This window comes from Muscardinus avellanarius (genome assembly GCF_963383645.1).
Source record: "Muscardinus avellanarius genome assembly, chromosome: 6".
NCBI classification, from domain to species: domain Eukaryota; kingdom Metazoa; phylum Chordata; class Mammalia; order Rodentia; family Gliridae; genus Muscardinus; species Muscardinus avellanarius.
The window spans coordinates 75006979-75025526 of NC_137791.1; the positions used below are offsets into that span (position 1 = coordinate 75006979).

Genomic DNA, 18548 nt, shown 5'->3' on the forward strand with positions numbered 1-18548 from the left:
AGGAAGGAAGGAAGGAAGGAAGGAAGGAAGGAAGGAAGGAAGGAGACCTCACTAGGTTACTGGGCACTGGCCCAGAACCTGGGATCTTCCTGTTTTGGCCTCCTGCATACTGGGATTACTGGCATGTATGTGCCACCTCACTCAGCTCAAAGTTTCAGTCTTCAAACACAGTATTTTTCTTCTACGAGCTGCATATATGGACTGATTAAACTTTGCTGTGTAGCTCAGTGTTTTAAGAATGATTTACACTCAACTATTTCTACTCAGTAAAGACCACTGCTACCAAAACTGATGCTTAATGAATATGAAAGAGCCTATGAAGGCATTCCCATCTTCCAAAACACTGTTAAATGATTCATCAGCTGTGAACGGAGGAAATACACATTTAACGTGTGCTTGCTAAGGTAAATGGAAATGAGCACAATTCTTTGTAAAGGAAAATGTCTGTGGTGATGAACATGGAGATGCACTGCCTTAGCTCTTGGCTCCTGTGGGTCTGCATCAGCTGCGGAGTGGCTCAGCCGGAGGCCAGGCCCTAGCTGGGGCAGCCCAAATCCAGTGGCTGGGCCACGTGGGGTATGAAGGTCTGGCTTTTGGGGCTGGAAGTAGGACAATTCTCTCCAGAGCTTCTCACTTTGTCATCCTTCAGGGCAATTTGACTTCTCCTTCTGCCCAATCCTGCTTTCTCTCCCTCCTTTTAATAGCTGTTGATCCCTAAATAACACCTTGTACCTAAAACTTCTCAGCTTCTGCTTCCAGGGTATTCATCCTTCAACACCTAACACCAGCAACTTTAACTTTCTAAAGATGCTGCTATCATGGGATTTTAGAGCAGAGACCCCAGAATGCTTTCTATAGAGAAGGGAAGAAACTAAAATTTACCATAGAAGGCACTTTACACACATTAACACATTGCGTGTTTACCATGATTAATAGCAATGTTTACCCTCATGTTATAGGTAAGATAACAGCAGCTCAGACAGTTCAAGCTACTTTTGCTAAGTTGTATAGGTAGTGGAATAAGGGCTTGAATCTAAATCCATTTGATTACAAGGTCTTGGATTTTTTCTTATTCATTTCATTGTTTGAGCTGTCTGTTTGGGTGCTTGCTAAGAAAGAAAGAAGAAATAATCATATACAGATTATGAGGACCAGGAATCATAAAAAGTAGAGTTTTCTCCACTTAGCCACATCCTCAAAATCACTGGCACAGGCTGGGCACGATGGTACACATCAGCAATCCCAGTACTTGGAAGGCTGAAACAGGAGGATCACAGGTTCAAGGCCAGCCTCAGCAACCTAGTGAGATACTGTTTGATAATTAAAAAGGGCTAGAAGAATGCCCTTGGGTTCAAAAGACGAAGAAAGAGGAGAAAGAGGAGGAGGAAGAGGAGAAAGAAGGGGGAGGAGGAAGAGGAGAAGGAGGAAGATAAGCTTCCAAAGTAGTCACTGCACAGGGCTGTCATGGGAAAACCAGTACTACACCCGTCCCTCACCTGAGATGCCTTTCAGGTCATGGGTGGTGACTAAATTGGAGCAGACATGCTGGTGTCTGTAGATGGACTCAGATAATAGAAAATGCAAGTTGTGCAATGGCATGGTAGAGATAAGAGGCAACATTCCATCCTGGTGTGGGATCTGCACCGAAATGTGGATTCTAGGGAAGAGAAACAAGTGTTTAGCTGCATGCTATAAACAGTCAATGGTGTGCATTTTTTTCTCATTACAAATTTGTCTTCACCAATAAATTTAGCAATCTCTTTTTCCCTGAAGCTGGCCATGTAAAATTTCATTTAAACATAAGAGTGTAGTATACACGTAGGGTTGGTTTTCCCTCTAAGAGATCTTCCAGATTCATTCTGATAGCAGTCGGGATTTACAGATTTTTTTCTATATAAGATAACATCACAACCATGAATTGCTTTAAAGCCAGCTTTCTTTTGCTTTAAATGAAAGCTTTGTATACTTGGGAGCTAAAGCTGAGTGATGGACACAGGAGCTGCATCCTGTTCTGTCTGAATGAATATCTGTGGAAGCTGAGATGGCTGCCATGCTCATATTTGTTGAAGTACTTGTTTGAGTCAAGATGATATCCTTGGAGCTCAGGAGTAGAGTGCTTGCCTAGCATGTTGGAGGCCCTGGGTGTGATCCCTATCATTGAAAAAAAAATCACTGAATTATTATGCTCCAAGGCTGGTTTCCCCACTACTCGAACTGTTGTTCCCACACTAAAATAGCCATTCCTTTTCTCTCTCCTTGTACGTTCCATACACACCTCGCATCTTGTATTCGGCCTTCTCTAGTCTCAATCTGCAGCATGATCTCTCTTGATCTACATTCCTCAGCACTTACGCAGCCTTTGCTCCAAGAAATCTGTAACTTATTTATATTGGCTATTATTTCTTATGTGTTTTAAGACTCTGCTTATTTTGCCTTCCCACTTCGAGGACAAGGACCATTTCCTTCTTTTGTTTCTTCAGTGCATGCAGTAGTATACAATTCTAAGTAAAATATGAGCTTAATAAATATTGGTTATGACTAAGACACAACAGAACTGTACTTACAGGCTGCATTTGTTTTCATTGTATAACTACATTTTCAGCATGTTTAGCGAGAGTGTGTTTTGAGTTCATATAGCTTGCCTCTGAAAGCAAAGAGCCTCAGTTTTAGGAGGAATCTAAGTCTGGGACGTAAGGAGGATGGTCCCTTTTCTTTCTTCTTTTCTTTTCTTCTTCTTCTTTTTTTTTTTTTTTTTTGGTGGTACTGGGATTGCTGGAAACCCTTTTACCTCCAGGCTACACTCCCAGACCTATTTTTATACTTTTTTTTAAAATTTTGGAAACAGGGTCTTTTAAGCCAGCAAGGCTGGCTTTGAACCTGCACGATCCTCCTATCTCCACCGCTCAAGTGTGAGGATTACAAGCGTGTACCACCATGCCCGGAAGGATGGTCCCTTTTCTAAGATGGAAGAGGTCAATAGTTGTGTGTATACTTCTATTAATATTCTTTAGCAAAAATAGAGAGGGATTTGTGTATTTTGGGGCCCACATTTGAACAGGTTTTTTTTTTCCATGCAAAGAAACTCATTTCTGTGAATTTTGTTGTTTATAATGGTACATAGTTAAATTCTACAAAGTTTAATGAATATATGTATGATATATTCATGAGTTCTCTTTTGCTATGCAAAAAGCAAAAAAAAGTAACCCTCTCCCATGAAAGTCATGGTGCCACAAGAAAAAAAGGTCTAGTAACGTATAAAAAATAAGTATAGTGACTTATAGTTAGACAGCTTTATTACTCATTTGTTCATCAGATATTCAGAAAGTGCCTGAGGTGCCAAATAGCATGGAAGTAGGTAGGGAGGAGATACAAAATAAATAACCATGTGATCCATATCCTTAAGGTTTTACCATTTACCATGTGGACAGCAAGAATGAATGATGAGGCCGGGCGTGGTGGCGCACGCTTGTAATCCCCGCGCTTGGGAGGCGGAGACAGGAGGATCACGCAGGTTCGAAGCCAGCCATGCTGGCTTAAGATACCCTGTTTCCAAAAATAAAAAAAAGTATAAAATAGGTCTGGGAGTGTAGTCCAGAGGTAGAAGGGCTTCCAGGAACCCCAGTACCACAAAAAAAGAAAAAAAAAAAAAGAATGATGATAACGTTCTGGAAGAGGCATAGAAAGGTGCCAGAGGAGCCTCCAAGTTAAATTGGAGGAGGTGATCAAAATATTCCTAGAAGAGATGTTATAAGTTAGGTATCACAGGACAACAGGATTTAACCACAGCTAGGTATCTTGCTGAGCTAGGACACAACAGGATTTAGCTACAAGTAGAAGAAGGTGGGAGAGAGATGGAGTTGGGGGTAAAAGGCATGCAACCTAGAAGAGTCTGAAGCACACAGGAAGTTGCATGAGGCTCTCTGTGAGTAGCCTGGCAGGTGAAAGTCACAGGTGGGGAAATGAGACTAGGAAAATAAACAAGGGGCCAGGCCTTGAGGGGCCTTGGAAGAAGCATCAATTACCACTATTTTTATTTTGCAGAAGCATTATTTACTCATCTGTCCCACTTGGAAAACACATAAAGGATTCCTAAGAGTCTCTCACGGTGGAGGGCACCGCCTGCCTGACCTGTTCGGATGCTCCTTGTGTTTGACATCCAGGTATTTCAAGGTCGCGATGAAGGACTGGGCCTGGAAGCCTCGAGCGGTACCAGCCACCACTGGGGTGTGGCAGATGGCACTGTCTGTCCCAATGGTGACAATGTTGCTCCTTAGAGGGGTCCCCACATGGCCCACCTTGTCCACAGCCTTCGCCACACAGCGCACATGGAACCTCCGGCTGAAGTATATGCTATCTAGGACCTACGGGAAGAATAAAGCACCTCAGACGTGTGCACACATGGGAGCCTTTGTGTGATATGACCAGATAAGCTGCAGACACAAAGCAATCTGTGAAGCCTTCCCATCCACCCACCCACCCACTGGTTGATCTGTCCATGTATTAGTTCAGTTCGTCATCATTGACTTTCCACCATGACCCAGGCACTAGAGACAGAGCACTGGGTACTTAAAGCCTAAGGGGATAAGACAAAAAAGGAACCAGTAGACATGAAGCAAGGGCCCAAAGACTGGTTACCACTGATAGTATTGTTCTTTTTATATACTAGGTTTTTGGAATAAGGATTATTCAGCCCTTTTTAGACCTTTGAGCAAGACTGCTAGGCTTATAAATAGCCATGGTTGCTGTGAGTATAGAGAAATAGGCTAATCCCTGGACACATGAGACATAAATTCCTTTATTTGTCTTCCAGGATGTCTAGTCAATGATGGTACAAGTTCCTAGTCCCTCAAGGAGAACAAAACTCCCCTAAAAAGAAATCTGTGAGTCGGGCGTGGTGGCACATGCTTGCAATCCCAGCATTTGGGAGGCTGAGATGGGAGTTCGCAGACAGCCTCAGCTACTTAGTGAGGCCCTCCACAACTCAGTTAGACCTTGTTACAAAAAATAAAGAATAGCCGGGCGTGGTGGCACACGCTTGTAATCCTCATGCTTAGGAGGCAGAGACAGGAGGATCACGCAGGTTCGAAGCCAGCTGTGCTGGTTTAGGAGACCCTGTTTCCAAATAAAAATATAATATAGGTCTGGGAGTATAGCCCGGAGGTAGAAGGGCTTCCAGGAACCCCAGTACAACCAAAATAAATACATAAATACATAAATACATAAATAAAATAAAGAATATCCAGGTGTGGTGGCGCACGCTTGTAATCCCTGTGCTTGGGAGGTAGAGACAGGAGGATTGCGCGGGTTGGGAGCCAGCCGCTCTGGTTTAAAAGACCATGTTTCCAAATAAAATATAAAATAGGTCTGGGAGTGTAGCCCGGAGGTAGAAGGGTTCCATCCCCAGTACCACCAAAATAAATAAATAAATAAAATAAAGAGTAAAAAATAGGGCAGGAGTGCAGCTCAGAGGTCAAATCCCTTTCTGGGTTTCATCCCCGGACCCACAAAAAAAAAAAAAAAAAAAGATAAGAATAAAGAAATCTGTGCCCCATTCTTGTCATCCAACCAATAGCAGCGTCCTCCCTCTCCCTTCCTATAAATTACGCCACTACCAACCAATCCAGGAGGCTGATTTGAGCTTTTAACTTCTGACTTCCTTGCTGGTTGGCCATGCAATAAAGCCTTTTCTTTTTGCAAAAACCCAGTGCCATAGTATGGGCTTCTCTGTATGCTGGGCAATGAGCGCTTGTCAGTAACAGCTGTGTCTGGAGACAGAGGAGAGATGAGTCCCCCAAGGAGTTCTTCTTTCTTTCCTACTGCTCCCCCTCACCTCCCACACTGTAAGGGTCACAATCACATGCAGGCTTGAAGCTAAGAACTTGACCCCTGACACCTCCCAGCCTTTGAAGGGTCTTTGTACAGATTCCTTCTCATTTCCAGACATACAAGCAAGAAGAAGTCTCAGTCTCTGCAGATGCAATGTAGGTCACCAGGACTCTTCAGGTTATGTGTGCACACACACAGGAAGTACATAACCAGAAAAATTAATTAGCAGTTCTGTGTGCCCGAGACCTCCCACAAAGCAATCATACAAACATATAAATTCTTCCCATGAAAACAATTTCCATTGAAGTCCATTAAAAATTAAAGAAGATTTTTCCATTAAACTTTTTTTAATTAGCTGCCAACTCTTTATTTATTTATACATGGACTTAGTCCAGAAGGGAATTGAGGCATCTTAACAAAAGTGCAGCCAACACAATGGTATTAAATAAATTGAAGAAATAAAAATGAAGCGAAGAAAATTGGGTTAAAGGATATTAGTTAAGACAAAAAAAAAAAAAACCTTACAGAGTCATAACTCTGGTACCTGTAAAAATAATGTGTATTTAGCTCAAATACATACATATGGTTTTGTTGAACACAGAACTAGATACTTATGAAACAACAAGTCTTGCCATTGTCATCTTTTAGTAATACAGAAGTTGATTTAAATTCAAGCAGGTTTTATTGCAAAAGAATGGATCGTCTGGCCTTTCTGAATAAGCCAAGACAAAGACAATGAATGTGGGTGTCCCTGCTCCATCGAAGCCTTCCAGCTTGTCTAATGGTTCCCTCTGGTATTACTCCATCAAGCTTGTTACAGTGGGACCACACTGTAGAGTGAACAGGGAAATCTAGAGAAATTCAATCTGAGGATCTAAGATTTCTTTTTTATGTGTGTGGTACTGGGGGTGGAACCCAGGGGCTTTTCTACCTCCGGGCTATACTCCCAGACATATTTTATACTTTATTTGGAAACAGGGTCTCACTAAGTGGCTGAGAGCCTCACTAAGTAGCTGAGGCTGGCTTCGAACCTGTGTGATCCTCCTGTCTCAGCTTCCCAAGCACTGTAATTTCTAAACACTAGTCAGTAAACTAGTCAGTCAAAGCCTACTGAACGCTTCCTTTGTGCCAGGTTCTGTACTGAGCTTTGATCACAGCTGCTTTTCTGTCTCTTTTAAAAGAGAACCAACTTCATTGGTATAATGAGTAAAATCACTTAAATGGGACTGGGTGAGAAAAAATCACTATTCACTGCTCTCTGGCACATAGGAAGTGTTCAGTGGGATTTGACTAAAGTCAGCTTACTAACTCGTTTTTAGAAATCAGAGACTTATTTATTTTTCGGATTGAATGGTCTGGCTCCAAGCTTGTTGAGAACAGCAATGGACTCAGGAACTTCATATCCTTCCTCCCTCAGAGATTTGGAAAACGCTGATCACTCACTATATATAGCAGTACTGGGGACTGAATCCAGCGGCGTTCTATCTCTAAGCTACATCCTCAGCCCTATCTCATTTTTTAAATTTTGAAACAGAGTCTCACTAATTTCAGAGGGCCTCGCTAAGTTGCTGAGGCTGGTGGTGGACCTGTGATCCTCCCGTCTCAGCCTCCCAAGTACTGTATTATAAGCATGTACTATCACAGCCAGCTTTATCACTCAGTATCTTTTTTGAAAACTGGCTCCTACAATGTGCCATTGATTAACATGCTGGCTACTTTGGGATATAAAAATATGGTAGATACTTTAATCTATGACCTTAAGGAGTTCATATCTGAATTTATTTTGAATAATAAAAATATGTGAAAATATTAGTAATTACTTAATTATTATCTACCTGGAATCTTGGACTTTGTCATTTATAGATCAAATTGGTCAGTGACCTTGTCACCTAGCTATGTGAAAGAAACATTATTTTGAAGATAAGGAGATTGAGACTGAGAGAATTCGAGAAACCTTTTAACATCACACTGTTAAAAAGCGGCAGAATCAGGATTTGTGAGCAGGTCTCTGACTACTAGCTTGATTCTCTTTCTATTACACTGCATTACCATCCCTTATACACAAGAATAAACAAACTACGTGTGGACCTTCTTACTTGTTTTATTCCAGATGCCCTGCATGAACCTTACTTAAGGAATTCGATAGAGTTGGAATAGTGAAGAGCAACCCCAGTTCTCCTCGTGCCCAGCCAGGCCGGCCCCCAGACCTACCATGTGGTTGACGCTGGTGAATGGTGTGTTGTCAGTGATGGTCTCAAAGGGAGAGCGAGCGCCGTTGCCATCAGTGGGCGCAGCCACTTCCCAGCTGAACTGCACCGATGTCTGGTTGATGCCGGCCTCGTTGCAGCGCTCCTGCATGACGCCATACCTGGGGAAGTGAGGGTCGCAGGGTGTGACGCAGACCAGCGGGTAGCCCGGAGAGGGGGCTTTCTTGACCCCTTCCTTGGTAACCTCTTCCACATGGTCATAGTCAGCAAGAGTGACAACCTGAGAAAGAGCAACAGAACTCCAGGTGAGGGTGGGACCAGGAAGGTTGGAGAACTAAGGCTCCCTTCCTCATAGTCTCTTAACTCTTAGGGATTGTGCACACACACACGTGTGTGTGTGTGTGTGTGTGTGTGTGTGTGTATGCACGTGTTTTCCTGGAAGTTGAACTAGGGATATTTTACATCTGAGCGACACCCCACCCCCTTTTTTGTGGTACGGGGCATTCTACCTCTGAGCTACACCTGCAACTCCTTTAAATTTTGTTTTGTTTTGTTTTGAAACAAGGTCTTGTCACATTACTGAGAGTCTCAGTACATTGCTGAAGCTGTCCTCAAACCTGCGGTCCTCTTGTCTCAGCCTTTTAATTACTGGGATTTCAGGCATGTGCCATCATGCCTGCCTACCTTCAAACCCTTAAAAAAGTTTTTTTTCTTTTTTAATTTTGAAACAGGGTCTTTCTAAGTTGTTGAGGTTGGCCTGGCCAAAATACAAACTCCCTATGTTACCCCCCGCTTTGGTATTAAGGGTTGACCCCAAGTGTTGTCTACCACTGAGCTATGCTTCCAGCACTTTTTATTTATCTTTTTAATTTTTATCTGGTCTTACTAAGTTTTGCAGGCTGGCTTCCAACTTGGAATTCTCCTGTCTCAGTTTCCTACGTAATGGAATTATAGGTATGACCCCACATCCAGTAGCCATTGTGACCAGCAAACTATAACAGAAGGTATTACAACTTTGTCAAGCACCTTAAAAGATAGTGCAGATCTTTAGAGTTAAAAGAGATCCTTTTATTGCTTGGGCTTACAGCTTTATTATTTTATTAGCTACATTGCTAAATCATAGCTCTATCACTCATTTGAAAAATACTTTTATTTTTCTAAACCCTGAAACCAGAGCTGTATCTTGAATGGCAGTTACTAGTTTAAAGTTGCATTGTATTATTAAAGGTACTAGTAACAAGAGTAAATAAAGGTAGAATATTTCTTTCATGGTCAAGGAACAGGCACATTTTGAAAGAATCTTCTTAAGGGAGGTTGAAAGGCTTCTTCTGGCTGCATTACTATTATGTTTAATATCCCCTGTGGACCTCTAGGCTGAATTTCCCTCTTTTTTAATTTACTTTTCCCAGTACTGGGAATTGAACCCAGGGGCATTCTACCCCTGAATTACACCCCCAGCCTAACTTTATTTTTTATTTTTTGAAGCAGTGTCTCACTAATTTCAGAGGGCCTCACTAAGTTGCTGAGGTTGGTGAGGGACCTGAGATCCTCCCGTCTCGGGCTCCCAAGTACTGGGGTTACAGGTGTGCCTACCGTGCCTGGTGCATTTCATTCTTAACGGCAAAGTAAGTTCATTCATTGTGTCTACCCCTAGCTGGGAAACATAGTACCACATTTCTGCATATGCTTAACTCCATGTGTGTAGTGAATACGTAGGATAAGAGATACGGAGTGGCTTTACTTATTCTTTCTTCCAGGTTCTGACAAAACAATGAGAAGACCGATTGTCCTAGACTTCCTGTCTTTATCAGGCAAAAGTGTCAACAGGGTTTCATGTGACTTTTATGTTAAAATAGGGTTTCTTACCCTCGGCACTACTGACATTTGTGCCGCACATTTCTTTTTGATGTCCTGAGCATTGTAGGGTGTTCAGTAGCATCACTGGTTTCTACCCGCTACCTGCTAGTGAGCACCCAACTGTGATGACCAGAAAGGTCTCCAGACACTGCCAAATGTCCTCTGGGTGCGTGTGTGGGTGTGCATGTCAAGAGCCTCCTGATAGCTCAGCAGTGCACTGTGAGTCATGCTTCTCCCATGTCCCCATCTTCTGCTCACTGAGACATAGAAGCAGCCATCCCGTGTCAGGCAACTCACGATGGGTGGTGCTGGCAGGATGAGACTGCCTGCTGCCTCCTGGTCTAGAATTGTCACCGTGGCAGTGGTCACATCCCCAAGAACTGCTTCCACTGGGTCGTCTGGGCCAAGGACCAGAGAGAAAGATTCATGCCATTCCCGGTCTTCATTGGACAGGATCTCGACTTTAAAAAAGATATGATCCACACCTTCACCAAGGACAAAGAGAGAGAGCGTAGGCCACGTTAGTTAGCTAGGGGACACGCCCAAGAGGGTGTAAATTTGCACTGCTGAGACATCAAGTTAAAATACGCCCTTTTCTTTCAGAGGTTTTCTATAAATGCAGTGACTACTAATCATTCTAGCCCCATCTCAAGTAAGGAATCTGTTTTACAGACCAAATTCCACCGGTGGTAGAGGCTCAGCATTGCAGATTTACTATTCAACACCATATGAGGATTAATGGCCCCTGCCTGACACTGGCTGGCAGTAATAAAAATCTATGATCCAAAATACACTTTGCCCTGGTTACAAGTTTTTCTTTTTCTTCTTCTTTTTTTTTGCCCAATTTTTCTTTCCCCTTTGCACTCCTGCATGAGCTCCCATGTGACTGTGAGTTCCTGCACCCCCAGATATGCTGCAAAGCTGTCTCCTGAGAAGCAGGAGCTCAAAGGTGACCTGCCAGGCTTGTTTCTGCAACGATGGTTACATGGAGGTTTAGTGGCTGGAAGTGGAGGGGAACTAGCTTTAGAAGCCCCTCCCTTTGCTGTAAATAATTCTATGAGTATGCAAACATCCCTGCTGGTAGGAAAGAATATTTCTTCACTCCTATAAGCGTCTGGGCCAAGCTACTTCTAGACCTTTCCCCGAGATTTGTACAGAGAAAAGGAAAAAGTAGACCCTAGAAAGAGGCCCCTGTGCAGATGTGGAAGGACTCTACTTTTCCAGCAAACTTCAACTAGACACACATGACACTGAGCTGAAAGTGCTTTAAATCTGGAGGGACTGGTGAGAGATTCTGATGGACCCGTTACCTTACCCCCAGCTTCCAACATTTCGGAGTCACTTTATCCATCTACATGCCAGGATATCTCTGAAAAGTCCTAACACTGTTGTTCATCTCTGGACATATATATATATATATATATATATATATATATATATATATATATATATATATATATATAATGGTACCAGGATCTGCCTTTCCACTTTACCCTGCTCCAGAAAGTTCTATGAAAAAAAAACCCTAACATACAATTCACTCCTTAACAGGTCCCTTCACCTCATCAAATTAATGCCTCAGACGGCTGGTTGGGATCTGATTCACATCTTTTCTCTTCCATATTTTTCTCTAGGATAAACATATTTTGAAATACTTGTAATAAGAGTATCCCATTTGTGCTGGCCATGGTGGCGCATGCTTGTAATCCCATGCTTGAGAGATGGAGACAGGAAGATCACACAGGTTCGAAGCCCCTCTCTGGCTTAAGAGACCCTGTTTACAAATAAAAATATAAAATAGGTCTGGGAGTGTATCCCAGAGATAGAAAGGCTCCATCCCCAGTACCACCAAAAAAAAAAAAAAAGTATCCCATTTGCTAGTGGATGTGAAACCAACTTGAGCATTTGAGTAAGTTCTGAAGGACCCAGTGCAGTACTTTGCTTGAATAGGTATTGAAACAATGCACATTGTTTTTTAAATGTTTATCGGTGCATTGTAGTCATATATCTTTTTCTTTCTTTCTTCCTTCCTTTCTTCCTTCCTTTCTTTCTTTCTTTCTTTCTTTCTTTCTTTCTTTCTTTCTTTCTTTCTTTCTTTCTTTCTTTCTTTTTGTGGTACTGGGGGTGGAACCCAGGGGCTTTCTACCTCTAGGCTATACTCCCAGACCTATTTTATACTTTATTTAGAAACAGGGTCTCACTAAATTGCTGAGAGCTTCACTAAGTAGCTGAGGCTGGCTTCGAACCTGTGTGATCCTCCTGTCTCAGCCTCCCAAGCGCTGAGATTGCAAGCGTGCACCACCACACCCAGCTTATCATACATCTTAATGGAATACAAAATGGTAGAGGCATACATGCACACATCACTCATTTAGCTCTGGCCCAATTCCCACTCCATTCCCTCCCCCTCCTTCTCATGTTTGGCTTAGTGATTGACTTTGATGTGTTTGTGAATGTACATCATATACATTCGGGAATTTCCCTTTTTCCCAGTCTCATCCCCTTCAGTTAGATTGCCTTATTTGCTCATCTCTGGTTTCTCTTTTTTCATCTAGAGTTCCTCCTATGCATGTGTTGTTGTTGTTTTTTTTTAAACCAAGTGTTCCTATCACTGAACCAAACCATAGGATAACAAACAAACAAAAAAATACTTTTGAGTAAACCAAATTGCTTGGCATGTTCTAATGTTGGGAACTTTTTTCTTCCTCATGGCATTAAAACTAATTAAAAAATGTACCTGCAATCTCAAATGTTCTCTTAATAAATGCTTCATGTTATTGGAACAATTTTGTTTCTTTGCTCATTTCTTTCTTCAAATATAAAACATTTGCCTTTTCATTAAGAAAACCCACAGACTGGAATTGGCATTCAATTACCAGGACTGAATTTCAAGACTCGGCTCTTTGGGTAATAATCCACGCCAGACTGGGCAGACCCGTCGCGAGTACTGCAGCGAATCTTGGAGGTCCTGTTTTGGTCCCCTCTGCGGATCACCTTGATGTTCAGAACTGCAATGCCGTCTGGCCCTGCCGGCTCCCGGACTTGATACGCCGCTTCTTCAAACTCAATGGTGGGGGCTATGGGAGCAGAGTCAGGAAAGCAAGAGCAAATCAGTATAGCACAAAGGATCCAGACTCCCAAGAAATACCTTCTAATGGCAAGAGGGAACACGACACATTAGTTAACGGCAAGGCAGAAATGGCTAGCAGTCATAAAAATCAATTAGTACTTAGCCCTGAACAATGCATTGGAAAAATATATTTACTTGTGATCCTGTTATTTCTCACATATTTCTTATTAAAATCAATAAAATGGGGAAATTGTTTGTAGAAACTTTAAAATGTATGATGTCTGTATTTCCATTTTAACATGATAGCTCATAGAGTGTTTTTTGTTTGTTTATTTGTTTTTGTGGGTCTGGGCATGGGACCCAGGGGCACTCAACCTCCGAGCTACACCTCCTGCCCTATTTTTTATTCTTTATTTTGAATCTGGGTCTCACTGAGTGGCAGAGGGCCTCACTTAGTAGCTGAGGCTGTCCACAAACCGTGATCCTCTGGTCTCAGCCTCCCGAATGCTGGGATTACAAGCGTGTGCCACCACGCCCGGCTATCTCATAGAGTGTTTTTAAATTTGCACAATTATCAAGGGTCTAAGACATAGTAGGCCCTTGTTAATATGTATAACATTACACGAGTAAACTTTATCGTCCATGAGTTCTAAAGTTTATAATTTATATCCTGCTTGAATTTACCAAATTTGTCTTTCATCTCTGGTCTTTTGGGTACACTTAGCAGTGTTTTCACCCCATTCACCCTGTGCCCCCAGTTTTTTCAAACTTCTCACAGTTACTTAATTGTTTCTACAGTTATAAGTATGGTTAGTTTTAGCAACTGGTTACAACAATAATTCAGGAATAGGAAACTTTCTTACAAAATCTGGTTTGAGGTACTACTGTCATTATTAGGAAATGATTAATGACATATTATTTTTTACCAAAAAATTTCAAATCATGCCTTTTATCTATTCTCATGGGAAAGGATTGCATAGTGGTGGTACAGAATGAGATAAAAAGATGGGAAAACGGAGAGCAATTTCAAATTTCATGCCATTTTATGTATATTATAGAGTATTAAAGAAATTTCTCATGTCTGTGTTTGTTTCCCTCTCTTACTCTTTTAGAAAGTCAAGTCTTCTAAACAATTAGAAACAATTATATTCCACAAAGAAGTTAAGCCCTATTTGACACTTGAGAGTTTTCAGAAGAATGTTCACTAAACATGGAAGTTTCGAGAATTGGGTAAGGGCTAATTGGGTGATCTGTGCATATATGTCGCCACCATCTTTTATCCCATTAAGATGTATGATTACAATGCACCAATAAAAAATAAAAAAAGAAACACGGAAGGATGCTGGGACAGTTACCCTCTCTGAACCTTAATCATCAGATTTTCTTTGTGTTTTTTTGTGTGTTGGGGGAGAAGTTCACTTTGTGATTTGAACCTAAGTCTATTTAGGTAAAGGACGAATTTAACTTCACGGCTGGATTTTTACCTGATTTCCAAGATAATTCCTGATTTTTAATTAGAAACCCTTACTAACTTTTATGATGAAGAGTGTAGATGTAGTCCATTCATCTGTTGATGAACACCTAGGCTAGTTCTATAATTTGGCTACTGTAAATTGTGCAGATGTGAACATGGCTATGCAAGTATCATGGTAAAGATGAATGATTCACAAAACCTTGAAATTTTGGAAAGATTCCAAAAAAATTTGGGGATCACAATGAAATTTTATTCTGCCATTTATTAGTTCCATCTATTGCAGGAAAATAGATGGAACTCGAGAATATCGCACTAAGAGAGTATAGCCAGTCTCATAAAAAAAGAGTAGATGTATATTTTTCTCTTAAATGTGGAGGTAGTGAGTTATTCAGAAATAAGGGCAACATCAGATGGATTAGCAGAGACTCCAGGGGAGTGACTGAGGGGGATTAGGGAAGAGAGACGAAGTCATAACGAGTGTAAGAGTTGAAATAATGCTATGAATGCGTATAGATCTACCAATTCCAACATCAAGGAAGACATGTGCAGAGGGAAGGTAGTAAGGGGAGGTACATGGTGGGGAGGGTACCAAGAGCTGTGTGCATGTATTTTTCTGCCACCCCAATATTATGTAAAATTACAATGCACCAAATTAAAAAAAAGAATGTGGATGTTAGAAGTGGTCACCATCCAGTTTTGCTGCTTATAGTTGTATAACTAAGAGTGCAAATTATTTAACTTTGCTAAAGTTTAGTTTCTTCACCTCTTACATTGAGCAAAAGGGCTTATTTCAAGGGATTATTGTGAGGATTAAGTGAAATAAGGGAATATAATATGTTTAGCATTAGAGTATTCATTAAAAAACAGCAATTACTATTTATAATGTTACTATATATTCACTCATTAAAACATCTATATTAGAAGCCGGGCATTGTGGTACATACTTGTAATCCCAGTGCTTGGGAGGCTGAAACAGGAGGACAGCAAGTTCGAAGACAGCTTCAGCTACTTAGTGAGGCCCCTGCAACTTAGTGAGACCTGTTTCAAAATACAGAATAAAAATTAGGGCTGGGGTGTAGCTCAAAGGTGGAATGCCCCTGGGTTCAATTCCCAGTACTGCAAGAAACAAAACAAAATAAAGCAAAACACTATGTTGGTAAAGTAATGTTTTCCTAAGTTGAAAAAGGCTATGTTTTCTCTTGTACCTGGGTCACTATTTGTTAACATCTGAGTAAGCTAATGTAAGTTTTTAGGTTACTAGGCCAAATCAATTCAAAGAAAATTGAGAGAATAACTTCTCCAGAGAGGTAGCAGTGTTTTATATTTATGTTTTTATTTTTTGTGGTACTGGGGATTGAACCAGGAGTGAGTGTTCTACCTTTGAGCTACATGTTCAGCTCTTCATATGTTTTATTTTGAAATAAGATCTTGCTAAATTACCACACATCAGACTCGAAGCTGTGACCCTCCTGTCTCAGCCTCCCAAATACTGGTAGTACAGGTGTGTGTCACTGCACCTGGCTCGGTAGCAGTGCTTTAAATCTGTTTCTTATAGTCAGCTGATTCTGACTGTGTTTCCAGTCCTGTTCCTGATTTACAGTGATTTAAATGGTTGTTAGCCTCTATCTTAGCATTTCTGTCATAGCTTTTAGCCAAGGTTATTCCTTATCATTTAGCAATCTGGTAGAGAAGAATGAGTTTTTTTTTTTTTAAGGGAAGTGTGCTGGCTTTTTATTTTATTTTTTATATGACTTATAGATTCAATGCAATTCCCATTAAAATACCAATGACATTCTTCACAGACCTAGAAAAAGCAATCATGAACTTTATATGGAGAAAGAAAAGACCCAGAATAGCCAAAGCAATTCTCAGCAATAAGAATCACGCAGGAGGCATCACAATCCCAGACTTCAAACTATACTATAGATCAATAGCAGTAAAACAGCATGGTACTGGCACGGTAACAGGTAGACTTACCAGCAGAACAGAATAGAAGATACAGAAACAAACCCACACACCTACAGTCAATTAATCTTTGACAAAGGGGCCAAACTCATACACTAGAGAAAAGACAGCCTTTTCAACAAATGGTGCTGGGAAAACTGGCTATCCATTTGTAGAAGGATGGAATTAAATCCTTACCTCTCACCATGCACAAGAATCAACTCAAGATGGATCAAAGACTTAGAAATTAGAGGAAGGCATAGGCTCAACACTACAACATATTGGCACAGGCAGTAACTTTCTCAACAAAACCTCCAAAGCTCAGGAAATTAAAGCAAGAATTAGCAAGTGGGATAACATCAAACTAAAAAGCTTCTTCTCGTCAAAGGAAATCATCAGTAACCTAAAGAGGAAGCCTACAGAATGGGAGAAGATCTTTACCAGTCACCACTCCAATAGGGGCCTAATATCCAGAATTTACAAAGAGCTCAAAAGACTCTACACTAGCAAAACAAACAACCCAATTAAGAAATGGGCAATCAAATTGAATAGACACTTTACAAAAAAAGAGATACAAATGGCCAATAGATTCATGAAAAGATGTTCTTCATCATTAATCATCAGGGAGATGCAAATCAAAACTACACTGAGATTCCATCTAACCCCAATCAGAGTGGCAAACATAAAGAAATCAAACAACAACAATTGCTGGCAAGGATGTGGGGAAAGAGGAACTCTTTTACACTGTTGGTGGGAGTGCAAAGTAGTTCAGCCACTATGGAGATCAGTATGGAGATTCCTTAGAAAACTGGGAATAGATCCACCATTTGATCCGGCTATACCACTCCTGGGTATCTTTCCAAAGGGGTTGAAATCAGAGAACTACATCGACAAATGCATACCCATGTTCATAGCAGCACAGTTTGTAATAGCCAAAATGTGGAACCAACCTAGATCTCCATCAACAGATGAGTGGATTGCAAATTTATGGGAAATACACACAATGGAATTCTATTCAGCTATAAAGAAGAATAAAATAATAGCATTTGCAAGAATATGGAGAAGAATGAATTTAAAATATGTATGAACATATTATGGAACAATAGAAGGTAATCACTTGCTGTAAACATTTTATATAAATATTGAGAAATTTTTATCAGAAGGTACTTCTACAGCATTTTCATTTTTTAAAACACTAGTAACGCCAGGCGTGGTGGCGTACGCTTGTAATCCCTGCGCTTGGGAGGCGGAGACAGGAGGGTCAAGCTGGTTCGAAGCCAGCCCCGCTGGCTTAAGAGACCCTGTTTCCAAAAATAAAAAAGTATAAAATAGGTCTGGGAGTGTAGCCCGGAGGTAGAAGGACTTCCAGGAACCCCAGTACCACAAAAAAAAACCCCAAAAACAAAAAACCCCACTAGTAACATTATTAGTAAAAAATCAGTTCATGTCCCATCAAATGAAGAAAAATTAAAGATAATTTCCCCCGTTACCATCTTCATCATTGGATATGGTGATGGTGGCCACGTTATTTTTTCCAACTCTGGCTCCACTCCAGTGGTTTCCAAGAGGATGGCCAAGGTGGACCCTGAACTGCTCCTCTGGCTCAAACATGGAGTCATCATGGATATAGACAGTGCAGTTCTTCACCTATAGTCAATGGCACAAGATAAATTAAAATTTGCAGCAAGATATCAGTAACTTGCTTGGTTTTCTTTGAAAATCATTTTTCCTCTTTGCAGCATCAAAGAGTCGACAAGAATTTAAAAAAGATTCAGTTTTGTTCATAAAATCAAACATTACAGTCTAATAGCTCATACTAGAGTGGGACCTACCTATATAAGAGTGGTATTAGAACATTTCAAACCATTTTGAATTATTTGTGAGAGGCTATAAAATGAGGCAATAGATAAATGACAGAGAAAGATGTTTATAATATGTAAAACTGGCAGGGATTAATATTTAGGATATTTAAGAAAGTAGTCAAATCAGTAGGAAAAAGACAATGATATAACAAAGTAAGATGTAAAGAGTAAACATATGCTTATAGGTTTATTGGAAGTCAAGTAAGATGACAAGTATATAAAATAGTAATCATTACAGAAATACAAATTAAAGTGAGCTAGACCTTAATACTTATTATATCAGCAAAAATTCAAAGATGAGTAATGCT

The 18548-nt window shown here is 40.8% G+C and overlaps 1 protein-coding gene across 1 annotated transcript in view; it reads right to left on the reverse strand.

The window, feature by feature from the left end:
• Positions 1-18548, reverse strand: part of FRAS1 (Fraser extracellular matrix complex subunit 1) — a gene marked incomplete at its 3' end in the record, with an annotated part of 480497 nt that overhangs the window by 23654 nt on the left and 438295 nt on the right. The window contains exons 60-65 of the mRNA XM_080697854.1: positions 17869-18025; positions 12767-12967; positions 10188-10375; positions 8038-8313; positions 4129-4361; positions 1497-1657 (exon numbers count right to left, since the gene is read on the reverse strand). Of these exons, the coding sequence (XP_080553980.1) occupies positions 1497-1657; positions 4129-4361; positions 8038-8313; positions 10188-10375; positions 12767-12967; positions 17869-18025 (1216 nt within the window). The remainder of the gene's footprint in view (positions 1-1496; positions 1658-4128; positions 4362-8037; positions 8314-10187; positions 10376-12766; positions 12968-17868; positions 18026-18548) is intronic.